The sequence below is a fragment of the Aythya fuligula genome, chromosome 4 (genome assembly GCF_009819795.1).
Source record: "Aythya fuligula isolate bAytFul2 chromosome 4, bAytFul2.pri, whole genome shotgun sequence".
In the NCBI taxonomy this organism is placed as follows: domain Eukaryota; kingdom Metazoa; phylum Chordata; class Aves; order Anseriformes; family Anatidae; genus Aythya; species Aythya fuligula.
The window spans coordinates 9,445,250-9,471,651 of NC_045562.1; the positions used below are offsets into that span (position 1 = coordinate 9,445,250).

The 26,402-nt window shown below is 39.9% G+C and overlaps 1 protein-coding gene across 5 annotated transcripts in view; it reads right to left on the minus strand.

The window, feature by feature from the left end:
- Window positions 1-26,402, minus strand: part of PDLIM5 (PDZ and LIM domain 5) — a 129,945-nt gene that overhangs the window by 84,018 nt on the left and 19,525 nt on the right. For all 5 annotated transcript variants that reach the window (XM_032186697.1, XM_032186695.1, XM_032186694.1 and 2 more), the window contains exon 3: window positions 6,693-6,844. In XM_032186697.1, coding sequence (XP_032042588.1) covers window positions 6,693-6,844 — 152 coding nt within the window. The remainder of the gene's footprint in view (window positions 1-6,692; window positions 6,845-26,402) is intronic.

The window sequence follows — 26,402 nt, forward strand, 5'->3', positions numbered from 1 at the left end:
TTGCAGCTAAACAACAAATGTATAGTTATTTCCATACTCATACCCATATGACCTCTATCAAGTTTATTTTTTTCCCATGTCTCAGCTCATTTTCAGAAGGGATATTGGTGCTTATTTCCTTAATTAGCCAACACTCAGTTTAGACATCCTTGAAACAGGAGTAATGCAAGAACTATTACAGAAAGGATTCCAGCAAAAACATATTGTCAAATTTAGAAGAAGAAAAAAAAAAAGACTCACGTCGTGATCTTTTAAACAAATTTAGTGCATATATTCAACTAGCACAGGAAATACAATCTTATTTTATATGCTAAAAAAGCAAGTAACTGAAGAAAAAAAAAACTAAAATGAAAATGCCTATGTAAGGGAAACAATGATGACTAGTAAACCAAAGTGGGAGAAAAATAAGACTTCCTAATGCATTCTTATCATAGCTTTCTTATAAGTTTATCCTTATATGGTTTATGGAAACAAAATATCCACCCCAAGCAACCCATGACTCATAAACCTTAAGTACAAGTCTTAACCATCACCTAAAGTGAAACTTATGTTGTTAGTAATTTGAAATCCTTCCTATACTTCTATTATTCTAGTGATTCTTTTTTAATTTACTTCATTGTTTAATTATGATTTTATTTTTATTATAAGAACCTCTCCTGACATTTTATTTAGTTGTTATACTGTTTTCTCACCTTTCCATGGAGACTATTTAAACTTTTAACCTTTAGGACTTCTGATTCCTGTAACAACAACTAATCCTGGCTCTTTTGATCAGTGGTACCGTTTCCTGCACTGCTGATATTTATTTTTGTGAGACAAAACAGTTTACAGCCAGGCTACATTAGCGGAATATTTTGACACCTAAGGAACAAAGCACTGAAAAGGTTCTTAAAACTTTGTCTATATCAAATCGTCTCACTTCCCTATTTTCAAAATGGAAATGAGACTGTACATTTTGTCCATATAATTTGTCAGAATACAAATTACTTACAGCAAAAAGCTCTTCTTCCTGTACATTTCCCTAGCGTATCAGGACTCTTGAAAAAATAAATGGTAATATCATTTCATTGTTTTTTATTAAAAGCAAGACTGGGAACAATAAAAATAGTGAGTAAAAAACATACGGAGCTAGTCTTACTGCAGACAACCCTTTCTGAAATGGATAAGTTGAAAAACGAACTTACAAAACAGAAATCAAATTATCCATAACAGTTTTTCCTTATTACCCCACCATAAACCATGAGAATTTCAGATGTTCTTAAGCTGGAAGTCTAGACTTTGTATTTCCTGAAAGAAAACCTGAAAAGATGAGGGAGAATACTGTGATAAAGATTTCATACTCAGGAGAGAAGGTAAAATAAACGTCACTGTTTTAAATACGTGGGCTTAGCAATTTGTAGAACCCAGCTTTAAGGCTCATCTGAACTTTGGCTCTGAATTTGTCCTGCCAACATGGACATCACAATTGCCCAGCAGGCTCTAGCCTCATAAGAGACTCTTGGACAAAACCAAGACAAAAACACATAGGCATTGATTGCATTGCAACACCCATGTTCATTTGCAATCCGTGAAGTCAACTGTTGCAGAGGCAGAAGAAGCGTTTAAGTAACTGTTCACGGCTGAGATACAGCACCCAAAAAAGACTTCTGAAGCACTGCAATATAGTGAGAGAATGTTAAATAACCTCAAGAACCCCCCACTCCTTTCACTTCTCAAGCCAAATGATCCCAGTGCCTTATGTCCTAAAGGGCTAATTTCTTAGTGAGAGATGAATTAGAGAATTTTATGAATTAGAGAAGTTCCATATTATAAAAACAAAACAATCAAACAAAGAAAAAAACATACCACCACTTTTCCAGGTTTTCTCTATTGTTTGTTTGTTTGTTTTTTCTTAATCCCTGCGGTGCTGATTGCCACTGTTTCCAGAATTTTCATGGGTCTCATGCTCCCATGGAAGAGTAGAAATACACAATAATTATCATTCTCAATTCCAAAGAATCATTAAGGCAGAAGTCTGGAGAAACAATCCTTCAAAACAATATTTTAAATAGGTGATGGCTCTTAGTCCTTGATAAATACTGAAGATGAATATATAACCAAATGAATATATAACCAAAAAGCATTTGTTTTCCATCTGTCCTCATGGGATTGACAAAAGGGCTTCGACAGAAAAATAAAATATTGGGGTGCAAAAAGCAAGATCTGACAGAGATCCATACCACAAAGAAAAAATCCGTATCTATGAAATGCATCTAAAGTCTAAAAGGAAAAAAAAAAAAAAAAAAAAAAAAGGAAAAGCTAAAATCACCTGTTATAAAAGGGAAAAGAAAATAAGAAAATACACCCCCTTGTTTTTAAGCCATATCTAGTAAGAAAAATGAACAAATAACATCTCCAAAATATATTTAAAAATTTTTGAACTACAATGATAACCTTCATACTAACCAGGAAGAGTTATGTCCAGAACTAATTGATTTTAAAGACAACTACCTGAATATAGTTCCCACCACGTGGAAATATTAGGCACCTAGTGCTGTACACAGCTGTCAACTACAATTTTGTTTGTATTTAAGCAATCTCCAAGAAAAGTGGGCTTTCAATTATGACAGCTCTAATTCCAGTTCTTTCCAGTGGCAAAGACAGAATATTTTTATAAAATAGTATGTGATATTGCCTTACACATGAAGAAAGGAAGCTTTTATTCTCCCTTCAAATATTACGTTAACATTCATTTACAAGTTACAAAACATCTAAATTGGTCTTTCACAAGAGGTACATGAACATCTGCCTCCATAAACACACTCCTTTCAAGCTGTAACCAAAGCTTCTGAAGACATTGCTTTAAATACGCCTGCCGGGCTAAGTACTTCTTGCACCTTAATTTCTTTCTCTTCATTTTACTTATTTTTTTATTTATTTTCACTTTGCAAAAGGAACAGGTGAAGTCAAGTGAAAACCTGATCAGCAGTACAAAGTTGTAACAAATTAAAATATCTATAATATGGAAATTGGTCATAAGGACTTGTTTCTGTTGTTTTGGGCACATATATTCATGAATTAGTATATATACTATGTATATATACATATAGTATATATATATATACATATATTATATATAGTAGTATATATGTGTATATATGTAACTATATACATAGATATAAAAGCTGTAACTATATAAAATAATTTTTATTTTCAACTAACAATTGCTCTGATGATTTTAATTATTCTCTCCCAAGCAAGCTGCACAACCAGTTCCATGGTGAGGCAGGTCATGTACCCAGCAATTTTTCCTCATGTCACAATTATTTTCATATCACGCTAAAGTCTGTATGACCACATTCACTTCCACATGCTCAAGATTACACGAAACTCTGTCAAATTATAACCAATCACAGGTAAAGCAGCATCCATAGATGAGTATACAGTACTTCTTACCATTTATCTTGAACAAAGGTTATTGTTACCACCAGAAATGTACCAAATGGAAACACATTTTGGTTCTTATGACTGCCTTCACCAGAGTTCTTTTATGTCTTTCATAAAACAGTGCATGGACATGCTCACGCTACAAAAGCCATTAGCTCAAGCCATAACAACCTTCCAGTTTTCTTGGTCCCTAACGTAACGCACTGACCAACTGACCACTGTTTTTGTTTAAAACAGCAGAAAATTAGGAACACTGTCTAGAAATTTTTACATGTTTTTAGGACTAAGCTCAGCATTCTTATATCATAGCTGAAGCAATCAGTAGCCTATGTAGAAGTATACAAAAGCTCAAGTGTTTAAAAGAAAAAAAAAATATGTAAAAAAAAGATTTTCTATTTCCATTTATGGCACCAACACTGTTTTCACATTGACAGTATCTTCTCTTTAATCTTTCATGGGAGCAATAATGGCTCAAAATACTTTATTTGGTTTTGTTTTGTTTTGAGAGAAGAGACAGCAACAGAAGAATACTATTATGGAAATCTCTCAATATTAAAATGTCTTATCTCGCCACCCTGTTTATACCCTCAAGTCATTCTTCCCATGGGCAACCAGTATCTGCAGATAGCGTGAGCCAACCCAGCTTCCCAAAGCACTCTCTTCCAGCCTAAAAAAAATAAATAATCCATCAAAGCAAATCTTTCACAGGCAGGGGAGCCAGGGGTGCACTGCCCATGGCTTTGGTTTCATGGGATCCAGGCAGAATTAGAATCAGCTGAGCCCATGGGAGCACAGAACAGCTGCGAGACAGGACATCTGTCCCACCCCCAGATGCTGGGAGCTGAGGCTATTTCTTTGATCTTTGCTAGTCTGAACCCAACTTAGCCTTCAGCCGTCAGGTAGCAGACGCTGGTGAGTCACTTCCTAGGCAGGGTAGGAAGGGTGAGAACAGGATGGGACTGGGCTAAACTCATGATTAATTCGATTTTCAAACCACAGAGCAGTCATCTCTGCACCCAATCAGACAAGTTACTGCCTGAATGGGACACACCTGCTATTCCTTTCTGATATCTGATATTAGCCCTGCCCATCAGTTTACAATGGTGGGAGAAAGTGGGTCAAACCCCTACACTGATGGTTACCTGCAGGGGTGACTCAGTAGGATCCTGGAGAGTGCATTTCCAAATGACCTGCTTGCCTTGTTGAGAACCCGAAAAGCAAATGACACACTCAACATGATGCATGATTCTTCTGATGAGCTGGTATAATACCTTTGTTTCACCAAGAATCTCTTAATGCCAACTTTACAAGTTTCACTGGAGAAGATGCCCCAGGCATGAGCCACGCCACAAGACATTCCTTTCTTCAGAGGCTGAGCAAAAGGAATCCCCTATTAAGGGCAGCTAGGACCAAAGTACAGAAGGACAACAGACAAAACAAGAAACAACAAGCAAGGCTGAAACTGTACCCTCTCAGAAAGGAAAGTGCTCAAACAACTACCTAAATACACGACATGTAGAGCTGGGAACAACCACCACCACCCTGGAGAACTAGACATTAATCAGACCTACAGCCATGTCATCTCTTATTTTTGCACTCTGAGAGGGGCATTCCTTTCAATAAAGGCAGTGTAATATGTCAGAAAAGGTAATAACTGGTGAAATTATACTGTTATGGGACTTAACACTCACTGAAGAACTTTGCACTGCTGAAGGAAGGCACAAGCAGGGTACAACGGCTGTTATTTTCTTTGATAACAAGAAAAGATGGTTCACATTATGTGATGGCTTCAGGGGCCGTTTTTTATGCAAGATGCTCACTCACATCATTAAATAAAAATAGCAGTCTACTAATAAAAGCCAATATTTAGCCCCGGGAGACTTTTGAGAGTCTAAAGGAATTTCTTGTGCTGCTGCTCTTCCTGCTTCGGTTCTACTAACCAGCACATGAGCATCCAACTCCCTTCTTCCAACCTCACCCAAAATATAGTCCCAAGGTAACAGCGGTATGCTGAAATTCAAGAAACAGTGCATTTCGGAATGGGGAGGTTGGCCCAAGCTCTAACTTCTATAGTATAAACTGCAATTAGCAAAAGGAGGCTGCAACTTTGAGTAACCTCAGCAGCATTTTGAGAAACATTTCGCTCCAACACTGAGCTGCAGTATTTTCATCCATGTAACTCAAGAAATTACTTTTTTAAAAAATACATCATTCTGTAGTAGGGGGATTCAACTGGAGGTAATATATTGGGAAGTAATGCTTAAATAAATAGACCTATAAAGAAGCCAACTATTTACTAAGATAACAGAATTTCTGGAACTGGTCAGTGTTGTACCTCACTTTTGTCTTGAAAAAAATTGAACACACGTCCTCTCAATCAAAATCCAATGCACAGTTCAGTTTTGTGGAGCATTGAGTATTATATCTTGCTTCACTTTGACTGCTTTTCATGCTTTGCCATTTTGTTACCATTTACATGCAACATCAACTCATTAACCAAAAATAAGGTCAGATCTTCTATTAATAGTGTTCTAATGCCTCCCGCAATTTCTCCAGTAGTAGGTCCTAAACTAATTGTTTAAAAGAACATTTCACATTTTGTTTCATTATTTTTAGTGCTTGTTTGTTTAGTGACCAGATAGTCATCCTATGCAATAGTTCAATCTCACTACTGATGGTTCAAGAAAATTTTTATGGGGATATACTCAACCAAACTATTGCAGGCCTCTTGAGGGAGGGAAAAAAAAAAAAAAAAGACTGGTCTGCCACATTAGCTGTTGTTCCAAATGCAGGAAGTTCAGAAAGGAAGCTGGATGACACTATGGCAGCTAGATGTAATGAGAAGTTTACAAATAAAATAACGATGTAGGACTTGACACAAAAAGATATGTCCCCAGTCAACTGGAAGAATAGAGCAGAAAAAGTCTGGTGAAACCTGTTTTTTAATTAAAAACTGTTAATGAAACTGAAATTCAAAACGAAGAGGCAATAGACTTCATACAATATAGAGGAGGTGACAGAAGGTTGGAAAAGGTCTTTGTCTATTCATGTAATTAACAACTAATAAGTTTTCTAAAATGCTATAAATCAAGACACATTTCAGGCTACAGCAGTGTATCTTTCAATCACGGCCATTTAACTCTATGCACTTTGCCAAACCACTTACATGTTTTTATCCTCCAAACAACTGTTACGATGATGATTAATTCTCCTTCCAAAAAAAAAAAAAAAAAAAAAAAAAAAGAGAGAGAGAAAAGCTGCCTTACCTTTGCAGAGTCATGTTCAGATTGCCTGTACATGCCTTGATCTTGTTTTGTGCTTCTAGATGAGTCATTCCGTCAGTACTTATCCCATCAATGGTGAGAACCACGTCGCCAATCCCCACGTGTGCTCGAGCTGCCTTTCCACCGTCACTAAGCTGAAATACCATGAAAATGGCAAATGAGAAACTTGTATTCAAGGAATATAAACATAAGTCATTCAGGACCTCAAAAGATTATTTATACACTGTGGTGCTCATAAAAACGGAAATGGAAAATAAAAAGTTATCATTTCTCCTTTGTGAGGATGTTCCTGTGGAAGTTACAGTATATCTACAATCTTTCTTTCTGGTAAAGCAATGTTTATAATTTCTTATTTCATGTGAATGACAGGAAAAGCATTGCACAGCATTATCCATTTTTCAAAACCAAACTCGACTTCTACTTCACTGGCTGACAGCAATCACTAAGAGACTGACACAGGGATTGACACACAAGATTTCCTGGATGCTACATTTCAGTTTCTTATCTCTTCACATCAGAAAATTCTCATAGAGGAGAAGAGAGGAAGGTTAAACCTTTTTTTTTTTCCATACTAGATTTTCAATGTAAGCCATCTATTCAAAGTTTCTGTATTTGTCAATGGCTGCTCATGTGTATGGAAGACGTCATTAGTAGTGAAACTGACTTTTCCCCAGCTGTAAATACTAGAAAGTCAAAAGTTCAACACTGCAGACAGGCCAGTTAGAGGACTTTGTTTTGCCTTGTTCTTGGTGGGTTTATAGTCCCAGCCACCCACAGCACATTCAGAACAGAATAAGAAAGGCCTCTTGAAAAGTTAATGTCTTTGATCAAGGTCACTGCTGAAGTTCAACTCAGCTGCCTTTGGTCCACTTGAATGAAGCACTTTAACAACAGAAACCTTTGTAAAGTTCACATTATTGACTCTGACTGAACAATAAATTAATCTTTTCATTTGAATTCAACTGGTTTAATTACCAAGAATACAAATAAAAATAAGGCAACACATAGCAAGATTTATGCATTGACATACCCATGGTCCTCAATCTGTTGATCACTTTATATCTGGCTACAGAGAGCAGTCCTGTGTGGTGCAAATTCCCTCTTTGTTTCCAGTTGTGTTCCCTCTCCTACAGTCAAGAAGCTGTAATTGCTTCTTCAAGGAATTGAGCGCACCCTCAGTAAGTTTGCAGACAACACCAAACTGGGTGGAAGTGTTGATCTGCCGGAGGGTAAGAAGGCCCTGCAGAGGGACCTGGACAGGTTGGATGGATGGGCAGAGGCCAATGGGATGAGGTTCAAAATGGCTAAGTGCTGGGTCCTGCACTTTGGCCACAACAACCCCATACAGCGCTACAGGACTGGGGCAGAGTGGCTGGAAAGCTGTGCAGAAGAAAAGGAGCTGGGGGTGCTGGCCAATGCTCACCTGAACATGAGCCAGCAGTGTGCCCAGGTGGCCAAGAAGGCCAACAGCATCCTTGCCTGTGTCAGGAATAGTGCAGCCAGCAGGACCAGGGAGGCGATCATCCCCCTGTACTCTGCTCTGGTGAGGCCGCACATTCGAGCACTGTGTTCAGCTTTGGGCCCCTCACTGCAAGAAGGACATCAAGGCCCTGGAGCGTGTCCAGAGAAGAGCTGCGAAGCTGGTGAAGGGCCTGGAGCACAAGTCCTATGAGGAGCGGCTGAGGGAGCTGGGGTTGTTTGTGTCTGGACGAATCTCAGGGGAGACTTCATTGCCAGGCCTACCTGAAAGGAAGGTGTGGGGAGCTGGGAGTCAGCCTCTTCTCACGGACAACTAGCAACAGGACTAGAGGGAATGGCCTCAAGTTGCATCAGGGGAGGTTTAGGTCTATGATTCTATGCTTGGAAGTTACACGTGCAAAACCTTACAACTCTTTTTTTTTTTTTTTTTTTTTTTTGCATGCAAGTCTGAGTCTGTTTCTTGAAAAAAAAGTGCTATGTCTTCAGAGAGGTGCTGAAGCGACAAAATTACTTCATCTTCATTTCCAAAAGCGGAGTTCTCCTTGGGCCAAAATCACATACTAGCAAGCGACTTCTCCAGGGAAGGCAGAAGTAAGCCTTTCATCCACATTGTCTACAGCCTCTCTTTTAGTGCATCCAGTAGCCACCAAGAAGTTACCCCTTTCAACAATGACCAGCCACAAACTACAGTCATCAGTCTCCACAACACTTCTAGAACAATTGAAGTAAGGCTAAATCTTGAAAACAGTCCTTGGCAAAGGGTTAGAGACACGTAGAATACAAGGGACTTTTTGTATTTGTATTTGAACAGTGATATGAGAAGGATGTCACCTGTCAATAGACTTGTGGAAAGTACACCATCAGCCTACCAGATGTGGTTAAGTCTTCCTTAAAAACTCAGGGACAATACAAGACAGCTGTGATATGTATCTGACAGCATCTGAAGACAAACACTTTTGCCTAATACTCAAAATAACAGACAAAAATTCAAACAAACCCTGAAAAATCCTTCTGCCCGCTGTTAATTGTATTTTATCAGATACATTATCTTAGTGAAAGGTAGGAAGACCTGTCATCTTGTCAGATTCAAAATCGCAGTTAGTCCCTCAGCATGGTAGGTGAACACAAATATTTCACCCAGAAGTGAAATTGAATTTTGCTAACAAGTGGAAGGCAGCAGAGCAAACCCCATACAAGGAAGGCAGACAGAAAAAGAAGATGCACTAATTTCAGAAAACTTCTGGGCTTGCTAAATTCATCAGAATTGCAATTTCTGCGGTGGATCATTTTCCAAGAGACTTCAACAACAAAGCCAAAACTCCTCAAAAAAAAATGGAGTTCAGACCCAACTTTTGAGGTAAGAGAGCCAATTACTATAAAACCCAGGTCAGGAAACCCCATGAGCACACAGAACACTATGACCAACATAGCTATTTATAGGGAAGATCCTCAAACCTTGGTGGGGGGAAAAAGGCCATAAACAGTTCTCTAAACTGCTACTGACATTTGACAGCAACGTCTGGAAAAGGGAATGGAACGTAAGGGTGTTAAAAGCTAAAGGTCAGAAGGATCACCATGCCTTGTAGTTGGACTGCTGAAGTGAATAAAATCCAGCTTTCTCAGAATATAGGCAAATGAGCACAATCCACATATGATGTAATTAGTGACGAGAAGGCAACCTATAAGCATTCGAGCAGCAAGACTCCAAAAGCAGGCTTCTTAATATTTTCATTGGGGGACAGGGGGACTACACCTTCTGTACAAGTGTAAAATAAAACAAACAAATAAAACTCACTTTTTACTTACGCAATTCTAGTGGCCAACTCACAAGAAACCAGATGATGTGCCTTTCAAGAAGTCACTCTTAAACTGTTGCCTTCTGGCAATGAAACTCTGCATGCACAAGTGGTAGAAAGGTGTAAAATTTTCAGCAAAACCCCAAGCTGAAATTGCATTAAAAATAGGGCTGGTAAGCATGTCCTGAAGATAGGAAAAAGAGCAGACACGTCCCAGGAAGCAGGGAGAGCTTCAGGCTGTGTCTGTGAGAGATCTGCCGTGCAAGCAGGGGACTGAATCTGCCTTATAGGTAGCAAGGGTCACAAACGTGGCTGAATTAACAAATTACTGGACTGTTATTTGAAGAACCGTGTATGCAGAGAGATGGCAGAGCAGTAATCTCCTTATCTTTATATAGCGGATAAAACTTCCAAGTAACACCTACAGATTTGGGGATAAGAGATCTGACTAATGAAGGGAGGTGAGGTTGGTACTTCTAGGAAATCTCATCGCCAGCACGAGTCTTCCCTGGCAGTGCCGGCCAGCATCCCTGCTTCATGAAGCAGCTGTAACAAGCTAGTGGTACAGCTACAGGGCACAGTTTTATGGCAGATACTGGAAAGAGCAATACAATCAGAGCAACAGATACATAAAAATAATTTAAAATAAGTACACACTGAACACAGCAGTAGGAATTTGAACACTGAAATAATTTAGATCACTTTCCCTACTGCAGATAAATTTCTATACCCAGGAGGCTTGGTTTTGACATTTCTTAGGTTCTCTAACTGCATGCTATCATCACAACAAAAAGTTCGTGTACATACTGGGGATTGTATGTACAACCGTTTACATATTTGAACCAAAAATAAAAGAAAGGATCCCCATATTCCTTATCGCAGTGGAAACTAACTCCATTGATTTCACTTTTTTTTCCACCCACATCCGGAAAAATCCAAGAGAAGCTTAAAAAAAAAAAAAAAAAAAAAAAAAAAAGTAGGTGCCATTGTTAAAAATTATAAAACAGGCTACCTGTGAGTCAAACTAATTTCTAAGCAGCAGAAATATTCTTGAAATCCTTGATGTATCTGTTTTAATTCTGTACTTGCAGTATCATCAGTAAAGTTTTTTTAAATCAAGAATGAATTACAGCTACTTTTTTTTTTTTTTTTTGATGTTACGCAGCAGACTTCTAAAACCACAAAATTGCCAAACCAAAAACATTTCCTCCTACTTAGTTGCATGTCTATATTTTCTGGGAAGCTCATTTTGAGACAGAGAGGGAGGCAAGCAGGAGAGACATTTCATGATCAGGCACCTGCTGAGACCAATCACTCCCACAGTCCCCAGCAGCAAACCTCTTCTCATCCCTCAGCAGCCATCAGCTTCATGGCTGAAAGCCAAAATCCAGTCTGTGCCATCCAGAGACACTCAGGACACTTTCTAATAAACACTTATAAAATCACCCATCTAATAATAGACTTGAGTTTTATTTGAACCCAATTTTTTCACTGCTGTTTTTTTTAAACATCAGAATTCCAGAACTGCAAATATTGCTCAAAAATACATTCCAAATGTAGATAAAAAAAAAATAAACTAGTTTTTGTTCCAGTATGAACTTCAAAGGCAACAGTACAAAACAATCCCAGCACAGTTCTACCCCCAGATTTTTAAAAGCAAATGGACTAAAACATACTTCAATATGACCGCTTTGTTGGGCTAAATTTTAGCTAGCCTATCATTTCACTTTGCAATAAGCAACATAAAGAAATAAAAAATTTTACTTTCCATTTTCACAGGGTATTTTAACAGATTCTTTCTAGGGAAATTGTGTGTGCACATACATGCACACCTATCTCTGAATCAATGCAATTTGTAGCTTAACTCATTTCTAATTAGCATATAACCATCTCCTTTTCCTCACATGACTAAGAAGAAAACTTGACAAGAATCTCTTCTTTGGACCATATCATTACTTAGCTTTTATGCAGTAATAAATTAGACACTCAGATTGCAGTTACTCATAAGACAAAGGTCTACTTGAATAGAGATGGAAGCTTTTATCTTTCCCACGCCGCCTGCCTCGAATCAACTGTAGCTACAACCGGCTCGTGTGGTGGTGCATCACAACCACTTTTCCAAAGAAACTATTTTGTAGTCAAACAGCAAATAATGCTCCCCTGTGACACAAACATCCTTCAATGTCATCTGTAACTTCCCCTCTCACAGAATGGCATTCATTGTGCCTAATTTAAAACTCACTGGGATCTCTGAAATCCCTCCAGCTTGATTTTTACCCCTCAAGCATTTCTGGCGTGTGGTTGCCTATAGCAATTCAGTTGAAAAAAAAATGCATAATCAGAACAAAGTCAACCAGGCAATGACCTTTAATCACTACCACTCTTGCTTCCCTTTCAGCCTGCATTCTTCCTATATTAAAGTATTAAAGGAAAAAAAAAGTACACCCACATACGGAAATAACATTACAGGAGAACTTTGCAGAACCACAAACTAAGTAAATAGGCAACCTCTCTTTATCAAATATTTTGCTTTTGCATGCAGATGTTGCAACCGCAGAGGCTTTATCTCCCTGCTATAACACACTTGATGCTACCATTTACACTCGTGACCTGTTACTCCCTTGTTTATTCCCAACCTTGCTCAACCTGAGCAAAGTACCACCTTGCTGCGGTATTTAACAGCATGCTCTCAAACGCACGTAGAGCTCCAAGTACACCAGGAAGCACCCCTTCGGTGGTTCACTACAAGCTCAGGGAAGAAACCCTTGCTGTAATTTTGGAGCACACAAGCCTGCCCCAAAACACAAGGGCATGTGCCCTGCACAAAGCAACCCACAGACACGACAGCACATTGCCCTAGAATCTAACACCCAAATCCTGAAGCGCAAATAGGGTAGTGTGCTCCAGCCAGCCCTACCTCCTGGGGCAGCTCACCCAAGCTGCTCCCCTTGCTCATTCCCTGCAAGTCAGAAAGTAAAAACCCCACTTACACTCTGGACTCCTGACAGGTTTGGTACCCTTGGGATCTAGCTTACCACTTCTGCATGATAAAAAGTACTGAAAGAGTCAGGGGAGCACCTGCTTTTTGTGGCAAATGAGCTTCCTCTGCTCTCGCTGGAAACTGAGACCTGTATCATATTCCTCGCAGCCTTTACTACGGCAGTGTTATTCACATAGCCAACAGATTAGCCAGCCAGCCTTAATACTTGCTTCCAAATCAAGAACGTACATGCCAATTTTAAAGTCCAGATCAAATTTATACAGCTGAGGTGTAAGAGCTGTAATACAAGGTTTGCAGTGGAAACCGCTGACACAACCGGCTACAAAATGGGTTATGAGGCAATCCTGTAAATATGCTGAAGGTTTCCCCCAAACCAATCGGGTATCAGAATTAGCTTAGGTCAAAAAAAAAAAAAAATTTTTTTTTGATTACTAGAGTATTTTGCTATGTCCCACTGCCAGGAAGCCCTGCCCTTGCCTCTCCACAGAAGACTGCCCCATGCTCCCCACCTGCCTTCATCCACCTGCCTTCTTCTCCCCCTAACTCTGAAGGTGCTCCCAGACTGATGGATAAACCTGCAGTCCAGGGTGAACAGAGCACACCAGCCATCACTGAGGACAACATGCAACATAAAGCAAAGCATCAACCATGCTTCTCAGCCTGGTTCTGTACTCCACCATCAGCTACCATCCCTGGGAAAGGACTAGCTATGCCTCCAGCCTGCCCTTCCAGGTCCTCCTGATTTGCTTCATCCTTTTTTTTTTTTTCCCCACTCACAGCAGCTCCCTCGCTGCAGCACAGCAGCATACGGCTTGACTGAAGTTTCCCCAAGACAGCTCTTCAACTTACTGTAGCCCACAGAGAAAGGCTGGAGGGAGCCCAGAGGCATTCAAAGCTTTCGCTAGTGAGGAACCCACAAAACCACATCTCGCTTTTCATTTTCAGTTCTGCCATTTATCCTCGGCAGTAACCCCAACAACGACATATATTTTAATGTGATTGTGCCACGTATCCCTATCATCCCACATTCAGGAGCTGTGTCAAACAAAAGCTAACACAAAGCTGGAGTTTTCTTTCTAAACAAACATGGCCAAGAATGCCTGTGGGTTCATGTGTTCTGGACATATGGTTTATAGACATAAGATATATGGTTTCAACCCTCTCTTTTCTTCTCAAACTTTTTCTCTCACTGTATTTCAATCTTTGATATTTATCAAGTCCTCCACAAAAAAAAAAATAAAATAAACTGTCACATACATGCACACATCAATCACTTCATCCATCCCTGCACACATCAAACACTGAGCTACACACCTACAGAGAAGCACAAAGAAGACAGTTGCTGCAAGAAGAGGCACCAAGCAGCATCACTTACGCTCGCACACAATTAGGTTGATGCCAAATAAAATCTAAAACCATTGATTGAGTTTACGGAATATGATAACTGCACGATGCATAGGTCTTTTGAATATGCTGTCTTCTGTTTTTCATCAGCTGATGCTAAACAGATCCACTTGAATGCCAGGGGGATGAAACAGAAGAACAAGCCCTCAGCTTCCCATGCCTGCCCCACAACAGGTTGCTAATAAGCAAGAACGGTTTCCACGTGCTGATGCCAAAGGGTTATTAGCTAGTGCCATCCCTCACTTGTCACAGCTTGACTGATCATGGGTGCTTTGCAGTTCTGCCCTGCTGTGAGTAGGTTTTATCTGTGCCCCCCCAGCTGCTGCAGATGTCAGGAAGTGGAGGCAGATGGCTTCACAAAAGGTGTCTTCTTCATCTCTAAGTTCTCTATGAAAGGGAAGCAATTAACTAAACAAGCAGCAATAAATTCTGATAAAGTTTATGCATTTTATATGTAGCCTAAACATGTTATTCAGGTACTGAGGTATAAGCTAGAATCGTATATACCCACTGGAATTCAAAGGATTATTAAAATGAGTCAAAACTCTCATCCACTTCACGTAAAGAATAAAGCAACTATTCTATGCAAGTGTATCTCTACTGGCACCTAACAAAGCTAAACATCTGGTCTTGCTTTTCTGAGCCACCTGAAGCTCTGAAGAAAATAAAAATTATCACTGAGATGGGCAATACCTGTGTATCCTGATATTCAGGGGACCCAAGTAATATTCTGATTTGGGGAAGAAATAAAGTTGTGATGTCAAAAATAAAGCTGTTGAAAGGATGATGGCAAAACAATTTGGACATCATGGCTACAGTCAGATTTAAAAGAAGAAGGTGGTGGGCAATTCCAAAAAAACATACATTTTCTAAATACTGCAGTGACGGAAAGTGATTTACGGTTAAGTGCCAGAATGTCTGCAGATATTTCAGAGCGTAAATTAGGAGCTTTCAGTAAGCCTTCTCTCAAGGAGCTCAGTTGTGTTCCCATACTGCCGGCATGCCCCAGAGTCCTATTTATTTTAACTGCCTGGCTTCTCTCTGAAGATTATTCTTCTGTTCAGAGAGTTTACAGAACTAATCCAGGTTTCTCCCTGGGAGACTATATGCCAGTGGGTAAAAATTATTGCCTAGTTAATTTCTCAGAGAGACAGAAAGAGGAAATGGAATGAAAACGTAGCTAGAAATGTAATGTAAACTTTGTACGGCTGCTTTAGCTCTTGTGAGCTGTGAGTCTGTAGAGTCTCTCTTCCAGGGTTGTTTTTTTTTGGATGCCCAACACATTAATTCCACAACCAAAGCGCACAACTACTTGGGACTGCTGAAGAGACATCACTTTAGGAGCCACCTGGCTTGCATCAAAACAGAAGTTTCAAGTACCTGACATTTTTACAGCAAACAATGAGAAGTGCTGCTGACACTGGCACGTCCCTGGCAGGCAGCAGCCAGGGTCTTGGCCATCAAGAGCACACAGCATTACATCCAGAAGACTGCTAATGCCTCTCTCTTGGAATGAGCAGCTTAGAAAGTTACAAAATTAGGTGTTTGTTTGTTGTTTATTTGTTTTTTCCCTGGAGTTTCCTGAACTAACCCAAACCAAAGCTTTTCTCTAATTGTGTTTAAGTTGTGTATCAAGTGATACTGATGTCAGCTTCTTCCAGAAGAACAAAAAAAAAATAATAGTAATAAAAAAAATCCATGGCATGAAGGCCATACACATGAAGATCCCTGCAGTGCATATAGTTGTGTGCTTTGTCTGTTCCCAAACAGGATTATTTTTATTCATTTACAGATGATAAAATTAATTCAACTAACTGAACATCCATCTCCCTAATAATCTTATTAGCCCATTGTGTTTCCATACAGGTTTCAGGGTCCCTCTCAATAGGATATGCCTTTCTTGCATCAAATATAATGTAATTGCCCCATGTTTTCCAGAATACACACTTACATAGGAATACAAATAGAATATTTTATTCTGTGTAATTTCAATTAAAGAGTTCCCTATTTTTATTGCCTTGGAGTCCCCCTTATGGGAAGAGGAGCTGAAGGATGCAAAGAGGAGTCTCACACATGGCAGTAGTGAGAAGGAAATACAACTCATGAAGCAATCCCACACATGAAAGCAAAGCGAACAGATGAAGTACATGGGGAACTGTGAACTGAAACCTCACCTGACAGAAACTAATACAGCTTCACCAGTGGCAGGAAAATGCTACTACAAATTGAATGCCTCATGATAGTGAACTGCTGTTTCACTTTCTCTTATCCACAAAGAGAACAGACGTGAACAAACATGTAAGAAAAAACCTACATGCTTCAAAGACTCTATAATTTAGATAATGATAAGCTGCACCACATAAGTAAAGAGAAAAACAGGGGCAAGTTCAGGCACCAAGAGCATTCCTTATGGGCAAAAAATCTGTGTAGGGAGTACAGCTCACTTAACCGTTATCCCAAACCAGAAGTCTGCTAAACGTCTAGCAGAAGTCCACTTTCAAGTTTAAACCCACAGGCAGCAATGAGTGCCACCACATCAGCTCCATAGAAAGTTAGGACATATTTAGAAGTCATTTATAGGGAGAAAAAATAGATAGATAAATAAATTCTGAGTTAGTGACATAAATCCTGGCCAGGAGTGACACAATAGATGTGAGAAATACAAATGTGACTGAAAGACCAACAATTTTTTACTAAATGATGGAGAGAAGAGATCACTTTAGAGACTGCAGGAGGATGGTGATGTAATTCAAGCAACAATGAAGGAAGATGTCTTGGCAACCACATGGAAGGAACTTTGGGGCAGCCAGGACGAAAGAGGAAAAAGTTGTATTAGCTGAGAAAAAAACAAGAAAGGGAGCAGCTGGCAGGTTTTGCAACCTGGTCAGAGAATCAAAGTGCAGTCTTGCAAACCTGATTAATGAGAAAGCATCAACTTCTGAAGACAGCTTGAAAGAAAGAGATGATGTACTGCCTCAACATCACAGAGTTGATTTTCTTTTTATACAACCTTCTCCAGATCAACAGCCGTACATGTTTGTGCCTTCATTTAAAGCAGTGGACAGAGAACTCCTCAGGATTAGTCAAGTACAAACTTCTAGCACAAAGAAATAAAACAGAAATAGGAGTCATTAGTAAATCCTAGTGGATATCTTGCCTTTTATATGTCAAGGGAATATTAGAGCAGACATTTACTTTAAGCCAGACACTTACTGGCTAAACACCCAACATATAAAATACTGAAGGAAAAAATCCAATAAAAAACCCTCAGAAAATAAGAAACACATTTTAAAGGAGTTGCACACTGTTTAATAAATTCATTCCAGCTGTTTATAGCTAAGACAAAAATCTTTATCACAAGCTAATAAAGCTCATGAGAACATATAACAACTTCAGATTTAATTTTGCATTTCTAGCTTACATGTTTATACAGAACATATATAATGTTCTAAGTTCTGTTCTATAACAGTTTTAGTTTGATTGACCTCAAACATGACAATTACATGACTTCAGATTACACAGCTGCAGTGTTTTTTTGTTGTTGTTGATGTTACTTTGTTTTTTTTAATATACATTAATATATATAGACACTCAAAACAATGAGTGATTGACAATTGATCAGAGGCCGGTGAGGCACTGGCACAGGTTGCCCAGAGAAGCTGTGGATGCCCCGTCCCTGGAGGTGCTCAAGGCCAGGCTGGATGGGGCCTTGGGCAACTTGGTCTGGTGGGAGGTGTCCCTGCCCATGGCAGGGGGGTTGGAACTGGATGGTCTTTAAGGTCCCTTCCAACCCAAACCATTCTGTGATTCTATGATATATATACAAACGTAAATAAAAATCATGTCTATGTGTTTTTAACACAAAGATGTACACCTAGAAATGAAAAGGCATTCTTCCCCCTCTATCGACGACCTGTATGAGAAGGCCATATGAAGTTTATCAGCATTTTCTTCAGGCAGGATGTGACAAAAATACATTTGTCCAGACAAATTAGGACAAATACTCTGACTGCAAAAACAAAGAACCTTATTTTAGGTGAATTCTCCTGAGCATCTGATTGCCAAACACATTGAAAACTAAGACTGAATATAAACCACTGCAAAATTTCCTTACTGAAGTTCCAGAAAGGAAAACACTGGTGTATTTGCTGCCACTATGAACCTTACCTACATCTTTTGCAGCCTTCTGAGTTTCACTGCTGTGAGTTGCACTGAGTTATGCCACAACATGTGTTTTGTTAGTTGGACATCTGGAGATCCAGAAAGTTACCCACACAGCTAAACAATGAATAAAGTTGGAAGCTAGTTATCAAATAGTTCTGAGGGAAAAACAAAACAAAACAAAACAAAACAGCACCACAAACAATAAAGAAAACTTAGTCCTTCAAATCTACTCCCCACAATGGTCTATCACTTGCTGTCAGCATATCACCGTGCAGTGCAAAGTGCCCGGCCACTCAAAACCTAAACTTCCAGGGGAATCCTGTAAAATAGAGCCCCACAGTCATGTCAGCTCTCTGGCAAATTTGTATTTATTTATTTTGATTTTAAGTCATTATCTCTGGACCCTTTATACAAAAACTCAAGTCAAGACATTTGGAAATTCCATTATGGAAAAAAAATATTATATATATATATATATATATATATAAAATATATATATATATATATTATATATATATAAATATAAATATATATATATATATTTTATATATATATATATATTTACCACAAATATATATATATATATTTACCAGAAAAAAATATATATATTTACCACAAATATTCACTGTAAAGTTTACATCACAATCACATCTAAGGAGAATAAAAAATTAAATAATTTCCAGTCTTGAATTTTGGTGCTGAAAGACTATTTTATCATTTTGAAAAATATCTTCTTATAGAGGCTGATTATAGACAAAGCAGGGCAAAAGCTTTATCAGGTTAAAGAATGCACCACCAGACCCCAATATCTGCTCATTTCTCCAAAGTGATCAAGACAAGTGGTATAGAAGGTCTGCAGGTTTGTACTTTTTTTTTCCTTTTGTTAAATGCTGATAACAGTACTTAATATTGATCATTTGCAGAACAGCCACTGGGCTCCATACGATGGCTTCCCAAGGAAGACCACTGCAGAGGCCATCAGTCCCCAAACAGCAACAGCATGCTGACTCCTACTTCTGTGGGCAGAAGGCAAGAATAAGCACATGTATGACAGCAGAAAGGGAGATATAACATGCAGCCGGTGACCTTTGGCAAGCTGTGCCCACCTGTCATATGAGCTGGTGACACTAAGGGTCACGCCACTTCAATCCTAAAACGCACCGTTTGCATATTTGCTGCCTGGTTAACAAACCAATTTTAGGAGCAGGCTTTTTCCTCATTTATATACCTATGTTATTTTTTATTTAGCCAAATGGGTTCAGCAGGGCAATGAAAAAAAAAAAAGATACAGAGAGACTTGAGCTCTTCACACAGCCATTCATCATGCCTTCCTTGAAATTAGCAGCTTCATACATTCCTCTCCGGCCACCTATTAGAAGGCATCACATATCTTAAAATTACGCAAGCCACCAAAGGGAGGTCCTAGATTTACAGCACACGGTCCTGCCTGGCCGTTGCGGAGTCTGAACGATCTGGAAGCATTTAATACCTCTCACCCGTGTTCAGTTACAGCCCCACACCTCCAACCCACTCAAAAGTTGGCTTTCCCAGGCAGCCCAAGGATGGTTGCTCTGTCTTCTGAGCTGCCAGATTTAAATGGCAACATAGCACAGTTACAGCATACCTAAACATACTTTTGATGATGGCAACATGGGATTTTCACGCATTAATAACAACATGTTGTGATAAGACGTTTGAATAAATACATAAACACCTAAGTAGCTACAAAAATATTAAGATATACCCTCACTTGAATTTGTTACCAGAATTATTTTAATATGTACGAACTTCCACTTCAGAGTTTTGTTTTACTAACAAAATAATTCAAGCTAACCTGGAACAATCACATCCGAGCTAAGCTCCTGTTACTAGCAGCGGGAGTCTTGCAATTGGTAATAACAAGCAGTGAATCCTGAACAAGAACGGCTGCAGTGTTGGTGGAGGCGTTTTTTCTTTGTCCTCCAGTTTTCCAGTAAGATTACCCTTAAACCTCTTCAGGCAGTAATTGTAGAAGAATGAAATACACTTTCACGAACCATACTGTTCTCATCTCTGGACATTATGATACAAGCCACTAATGTACAGCCAAGTGGTCACAAGAAGCAAAGGAGATAAACATCTTCTGCAATCTCTTGACCAAAAAATCAAAGAATGCTCTAACAAAATGTTCAGCAGGGCTGAGATTTCACAGTAGATACAATGCAGCTTATGTCTCAGAAGAGCGTCATCCAAGTCAGCTTTCAGGCTACAGAGATAACTTTGGCACTGCCTTTTGAGTAGAGATAAGGAACAGAAGTAATCCATACAGGTGAGAGCCACACACAAAATTTAAACAGACCAAAGCAGGAAAATGAATAAAACTGGAATTCTTGCAAATAAAACTATTTCTCAGAAGCATCCCTTCATTCCCACTCTCAGATGAGGTGAGGGGATACTAGACTAGTGCGGCTTTAGAGTTTTTCTCTTTTCCCATTCACATAAAAATACCCTGTGGCCTGGCAGAGCAATCAGACTGAACTAAAACACTGATCTTCCTTCTTGCAACACAGATTACTCGGAGCATGAACTGAAACGGCATTCACAGTTTTCACCTGGAGTCCAGTCCCTTACCACAAGAGAACTCCCGTAACTGGCAGTCTCTGTTGCAAGGGAAGGCTCTGAAAGTCTAAGCCACTACAGAAACATGGAATAAACAGGTCTGAGCACACTCCCTGAAACCGCGACACCAAACTGCATGTTTCTGCATGGAACCTGAGCTGATGTTACACAAAGCTTGGGCATTTAGGTGACAAGTCATCCTTGCAGATCTGATACCAGCTGATTAGCTTTACACTTAATCTCCCCAACCCAGGTCTGCCCAGAGCCCTTCTACCCCACAACACAGTCCAGAAACCACAATGGCATTAATGATTGTGCTGTCAAAGAGTTCAATACAGAAGGCTGAGTGATAAAACTAGTGAAGCAAAAAGCAACACAGCTTTTTTTTTTTTTTTTTTTTTTTTTTTTTTTTTTTTTTTTTTTTTTTACTTCTTCTAGGCCCACTCACCGACTGCAGCACGTTGCAGCACCTATTCCTAAAATCTAAATGATGGCAGCAACCAAGTTAGGGATAACTTCCACAACATGTGGGGAAGGTAAGTCTTGCAAATGCTTCCAAATGAACGCATGAACACTGCAAGCAGACACAGAGGACGATGGATACAGGCACTGCAGCACTGTTACCAGGATGATGTTCCTCAACAAGAGCAGCAGCACCAAGGACATTACACTCCATTGCACACATGTGAGCGTCCACTCTTACTAATAGCACAGCAACAACTGGCTATTTGCTGCCCTGACTAAGAGTTATTGGTCAAATGAGGCATACAAATAATTCCCATCTAACATTGGTGCTGGGTTGCCTGGTGGATTTGAAGCCTCCATCCTAGTTTTGGCTGTGCTGGCTGCCAGATGCTGATTGTGTGCTCAGAAGAGACCTTCCTATGGCACAGGCCCTTGTTCATCCAGGAGAACAAACAGCTGAGCGGCTCTTGTTGCCTTCAGATGTTTTGCTGCCCCCGAGCACTCAGAGGACCTCAGTCTCCCATTTATAGGAAGCTCTCACTACCATGAAGTTCACTAAGCATTTAATTACCTCTGAAGTGCTTCTCTCATTAACTAAACAAACTAAACATGCCAAGGGAAAGAACAGTACTGGCAGCACAGTATTTTGTAGCAATGACTCACACTGAAGAGCATGATACCCCCATGCTAACTGCTGAGGCAGTTACATTTCAAGCCCTTCAGATGCATAAGCAAACCAAGTGCACCTCTTTAATCTGCAGTGCTTAATTGCAGTGTGGAGGCTCAAGCCTTTGTGAATTGAAAGCGTATAAAATGCAGATATAATGACAGCAGCACAGGATGTGTACCAAGGGCGAAAGTTCCTTCCACATTCCGATTAAATTGAGGGGGAAAAAAAAACGTCTTTTCTGAGTAAACAAAGCTTACAGCAGAACATGATCTTTCCTTTTTTTTTTTTTCTTTATTCAAGATGAGACAAAGCTACCAATACAAACAAAATTAAATACCAAGCAGACACATGAAAACCCTGGTGCAGCTGAAAGTTTGCGTTCAAGCATCAACAAGTGCAGAGGTGAACCTCCCTGCTGTTAGGCCAGACAGACCTCCCTGCATCTTGGTCAGTGTCACGAGCACTTCCTAAACACAAAGTGCAGCATCCCCAGAACACGAAGTTGCTGTCACTCCTCCTGCTGCTGCGGAAGAGATGCAGGCAGGCTGGTGTTCATCAGCCTGAAGGCAAGACTGACACAGCAACTCAACAGCCTAAGGGGCAGGCTGCAGCAGCAGCGATAAGTACAATCTGCCGGAAAACAAAACAGCCCGTCACATCCATCACAACCTGCTAATTATAGCTCGGAGGAGAGAGGGACCTGCGTACAACAGTGGGTGGGCAACCCGGCCCACTGCATTCAGAAAGGTGTGCAGGAGGATGAAGAAAGGCCAAGTTCTACAGGAAATAAATATTTGTAATGAAGCGTCACTGCTCAGATGTGCTGCAGAGCATCTCCCTTCAAACCACTGAAGCTAACTCAGGCCAGGAGCAATGGAAAGTTGCTTTCCCAGCACAGGAGGGGAAACTCGTGTCCTTGGGGTAGGATTAGACAAACATCACCAAAACAAAAGAGCGTGCTAACCTCTAGTTTATGCTATTAAAGTGTCAACAGTAATTATAAAAAGCCTTGCAGTTACAAGTAATTCTCCCGGAAACATAATTTTTAGGGTACTAATTGAAAAGCTGACAGCTAAAACGAAGTATAGTGTCAGCTGAGCATATGAACAGATGAGCAGTAGCATATGGGCCGGGGGGAACATGGGGTCAGGGCCACGGTAGGGCTGCAGCCATACAGACTGACTTCAAACCATGCCCTCCTGCTTAGGGTTATTATTAGTGAAGGGGCTTAGGAACTCTCTGAACTATAAAGGCCAACTAATGACACCTGCAGCTGCAGAGGAAGCCACCCCAGACTGGAAGAGAGTTTTGGGTAACATCATGAACCACATGAACGCAAATCATTCAAAAGCAATCCTAGGCAAACCCTTCATTTCTTAGAATTCTACCTGAAGAAATTAGTGCTAGTCTCAGAGCCAGATAACAGAGTTCCCTGAAGAAAAAAAAAATATATATATATATATATATATATTTATCTACTTTATCTCTTTTTTGATTGATGAAATGAAAAACTTACTGGCATAGAAGTCCTCTCCCCTGATTTGGTTCTGTGTAACTATGTATTTTTAAATACTGTTTTCAGATTTTAAGCATCATCCACTGGAAACATTTTAGCACAGCAACCTAAAAACCTGATGTCAGACAAATGCTGTTTTACTCCTATTAAGCATCTACAAATAAAAATAAACTCACTCTAGCCTAGTCTAGTGATACCAGGGGTGGAAAGCAACAAGGATGAGTCGTCATTTATCTGGGGGAAGATACAGAATAGGAGATACAGAATAGGAAATGATCTTGCCTCCATAGTTGTCACTGTACTTCAGTTTTGAAGAGGAAACAGCAGCAGCAAGCTAGAGCTAGGGGCAGGGAGAGCCTCCAGGAGGGACACACGTGCCCCCAGGAGCTACGTGTTGAACGACAAGCTCCAACTTTGGTATGGGCTGCTCAGCAAGGGTCTAAACTTTCCTCTAGTACTCTGGGGAGATGAATGCAAGCTATTTAAAACCCCAGCACATCGAGCTGGTACGTCACGTTAATACATCGCCGGTGTATTATGTTACAAGGCTGCTTGATAGCCAACCTTTAGGTTTGTCTCCAGCACTCTGGTGAAGCAACGCAGGCAGAGGGCCACAGTGCTCAGTTTTTGAGAATGACAAGTTTTAGTTAATGCTTCTGCCAAACCTGAATGTGCAGAGGTATCCCAAGGAAGGGGAAAACAGCAGATGCTTGGAAGGGGTCTCAGATTGAATGCAGATAAATTGTAGAGCAGACAAATGAAATTCAGTTGCAAACTGTTTATTTATGGTGCTCTACATTCCCTCATACCTCAGATTTTCTTATAAATGTTTTAACATTTAGTAAAACATGTTAGCTCTCTCCCAATTTACACAGTCTTGGGTCTTCACAGCTTCCCAGCAGAAGCCCCATTTTAAAGCAGAAATGCATAAGGCACACAGGTATCTAGCACAAAATGAAGGGCTCCCTTACTCCAGGGGCACAGGGAAACACAGGAGGGCAGCAGGCAGAGGGCAGGGAGTGCCAGCACAGCTTTCAACAGTGTGTCCATCACATGCAGTGCATGAAGCCAGGCCGGGCAGGGCAGCAGGACACGACCAGGGCAAGGGACAGGCTGACCCACAGCAGCAGCACTGCCAAGAGCAGTACCTGAGTGAGCGGTGACGTGAAAAAGTGAAACAACAAGGCATTTCAAACCACTGCTGCTTCGTGTGGTAAATAAACTATGTGGTTTCATATTAAAAAAAAAAAAAAAGCAAAAATAAATTGTATGAAACAAAGCAGCATCCTGCACAATACTCCCAGTGAAGTGTGGTGTGCTAGTTCCCTTCAAGGGCTGGTATTTTATTCAGGTATTGCAATGATCTTGACAGCAGGAGGAAAAAAGTCTTTTTTTTCTTTTTTTTAAACAATAGAGTAGAACAATCAAAATGAGAAAAAAGGGGGACCTTTGCCACTTATTCTTCTCACTTAGTGGCATTTAATTTGGCAATGAAACTCATCGCTCCTCCTTTGAGACCCCAGCGAGAGACGGTGAGGAGGGGGCTTAAAAAACACGAAGAAAGTTTAACCACTGTCAAATACGCTGGTTTTCAGAATATATTCAAGTACAATTCAATCACCATTTATGACATTGTTGCCAGGTAGGAGAAAAAATAGGAAAGCCATAGGAAACCACTGCATGAATTAAGCTGTCCTGCAGGACCTGGCAGCCACACTCCCCCCATTCCCAGGGGGTTGCCAGTGCATGTATTTTGTGTTTTATTTCCATAAGCAAGCTTCTGGTCTTGGACCAAGGGCTGCAGTTGGTGCTTTCCTAGACAGAATGTGTCCCAGACAGAGCTGCTCACCTCAAAAAAAAAAAAAAGTCTATATTTTGGTAACAGTAGTTTGCTGAAAAATTCTTTAAGAGAAACCCTATTGATATTTGTTACCATCTTTGTTAGAGAACTGGTAGATGTCAATAGAACGTTGTGCTAAGGAAACCACCGCTGATTTCTCCTTTAGCAGATCCTTACATGACAGCTTTCCAGCCTCTGCTGGCGGCAGGTCAGCTTGTGCTTTGGACAAAAAAGCTAGTGTTGCAACATCTCTCCTCATCCTTATGCAGCACTGAAATAAAACATGCAGAGGCACGCGCAATACATATTTTTTCATGTCTGTATTAAAACCTAGTAAATAAAAACCTACCTATGTCAACATGGGTCTCTTTAATCCTTGCAATAACTTACATATTGACTTCTGATGAATTTCAACAAGATATTTTTGACAAAAAGAAAATAGTGTCCTAAATGAAGTTTCAAAATCGATTTCAAAATCCATCTTAGAAAATACTTTAAGTTAATTTTTCAGTGTACTGCCTGTTGGTGTTATCCTTGTCCTCCCTCAAGGGTGTGGCTGTTAACATTTTGGTCCTTAGATTTTCTCTGTAGCCTGGATCAGGTAATCAAAGATTTTTTTCACCCCCCAATTGAAATATTTGAGGTCTGAGGAGACCTCCAAGCCTAAAAAAATAAAAAAAAAAAATGGAGGAGAAGAGATGAGAAGAAGAGTGAATTACAGTTTCAGTAGTAAAATGGAAGGGCAAGGCATGTTTACAA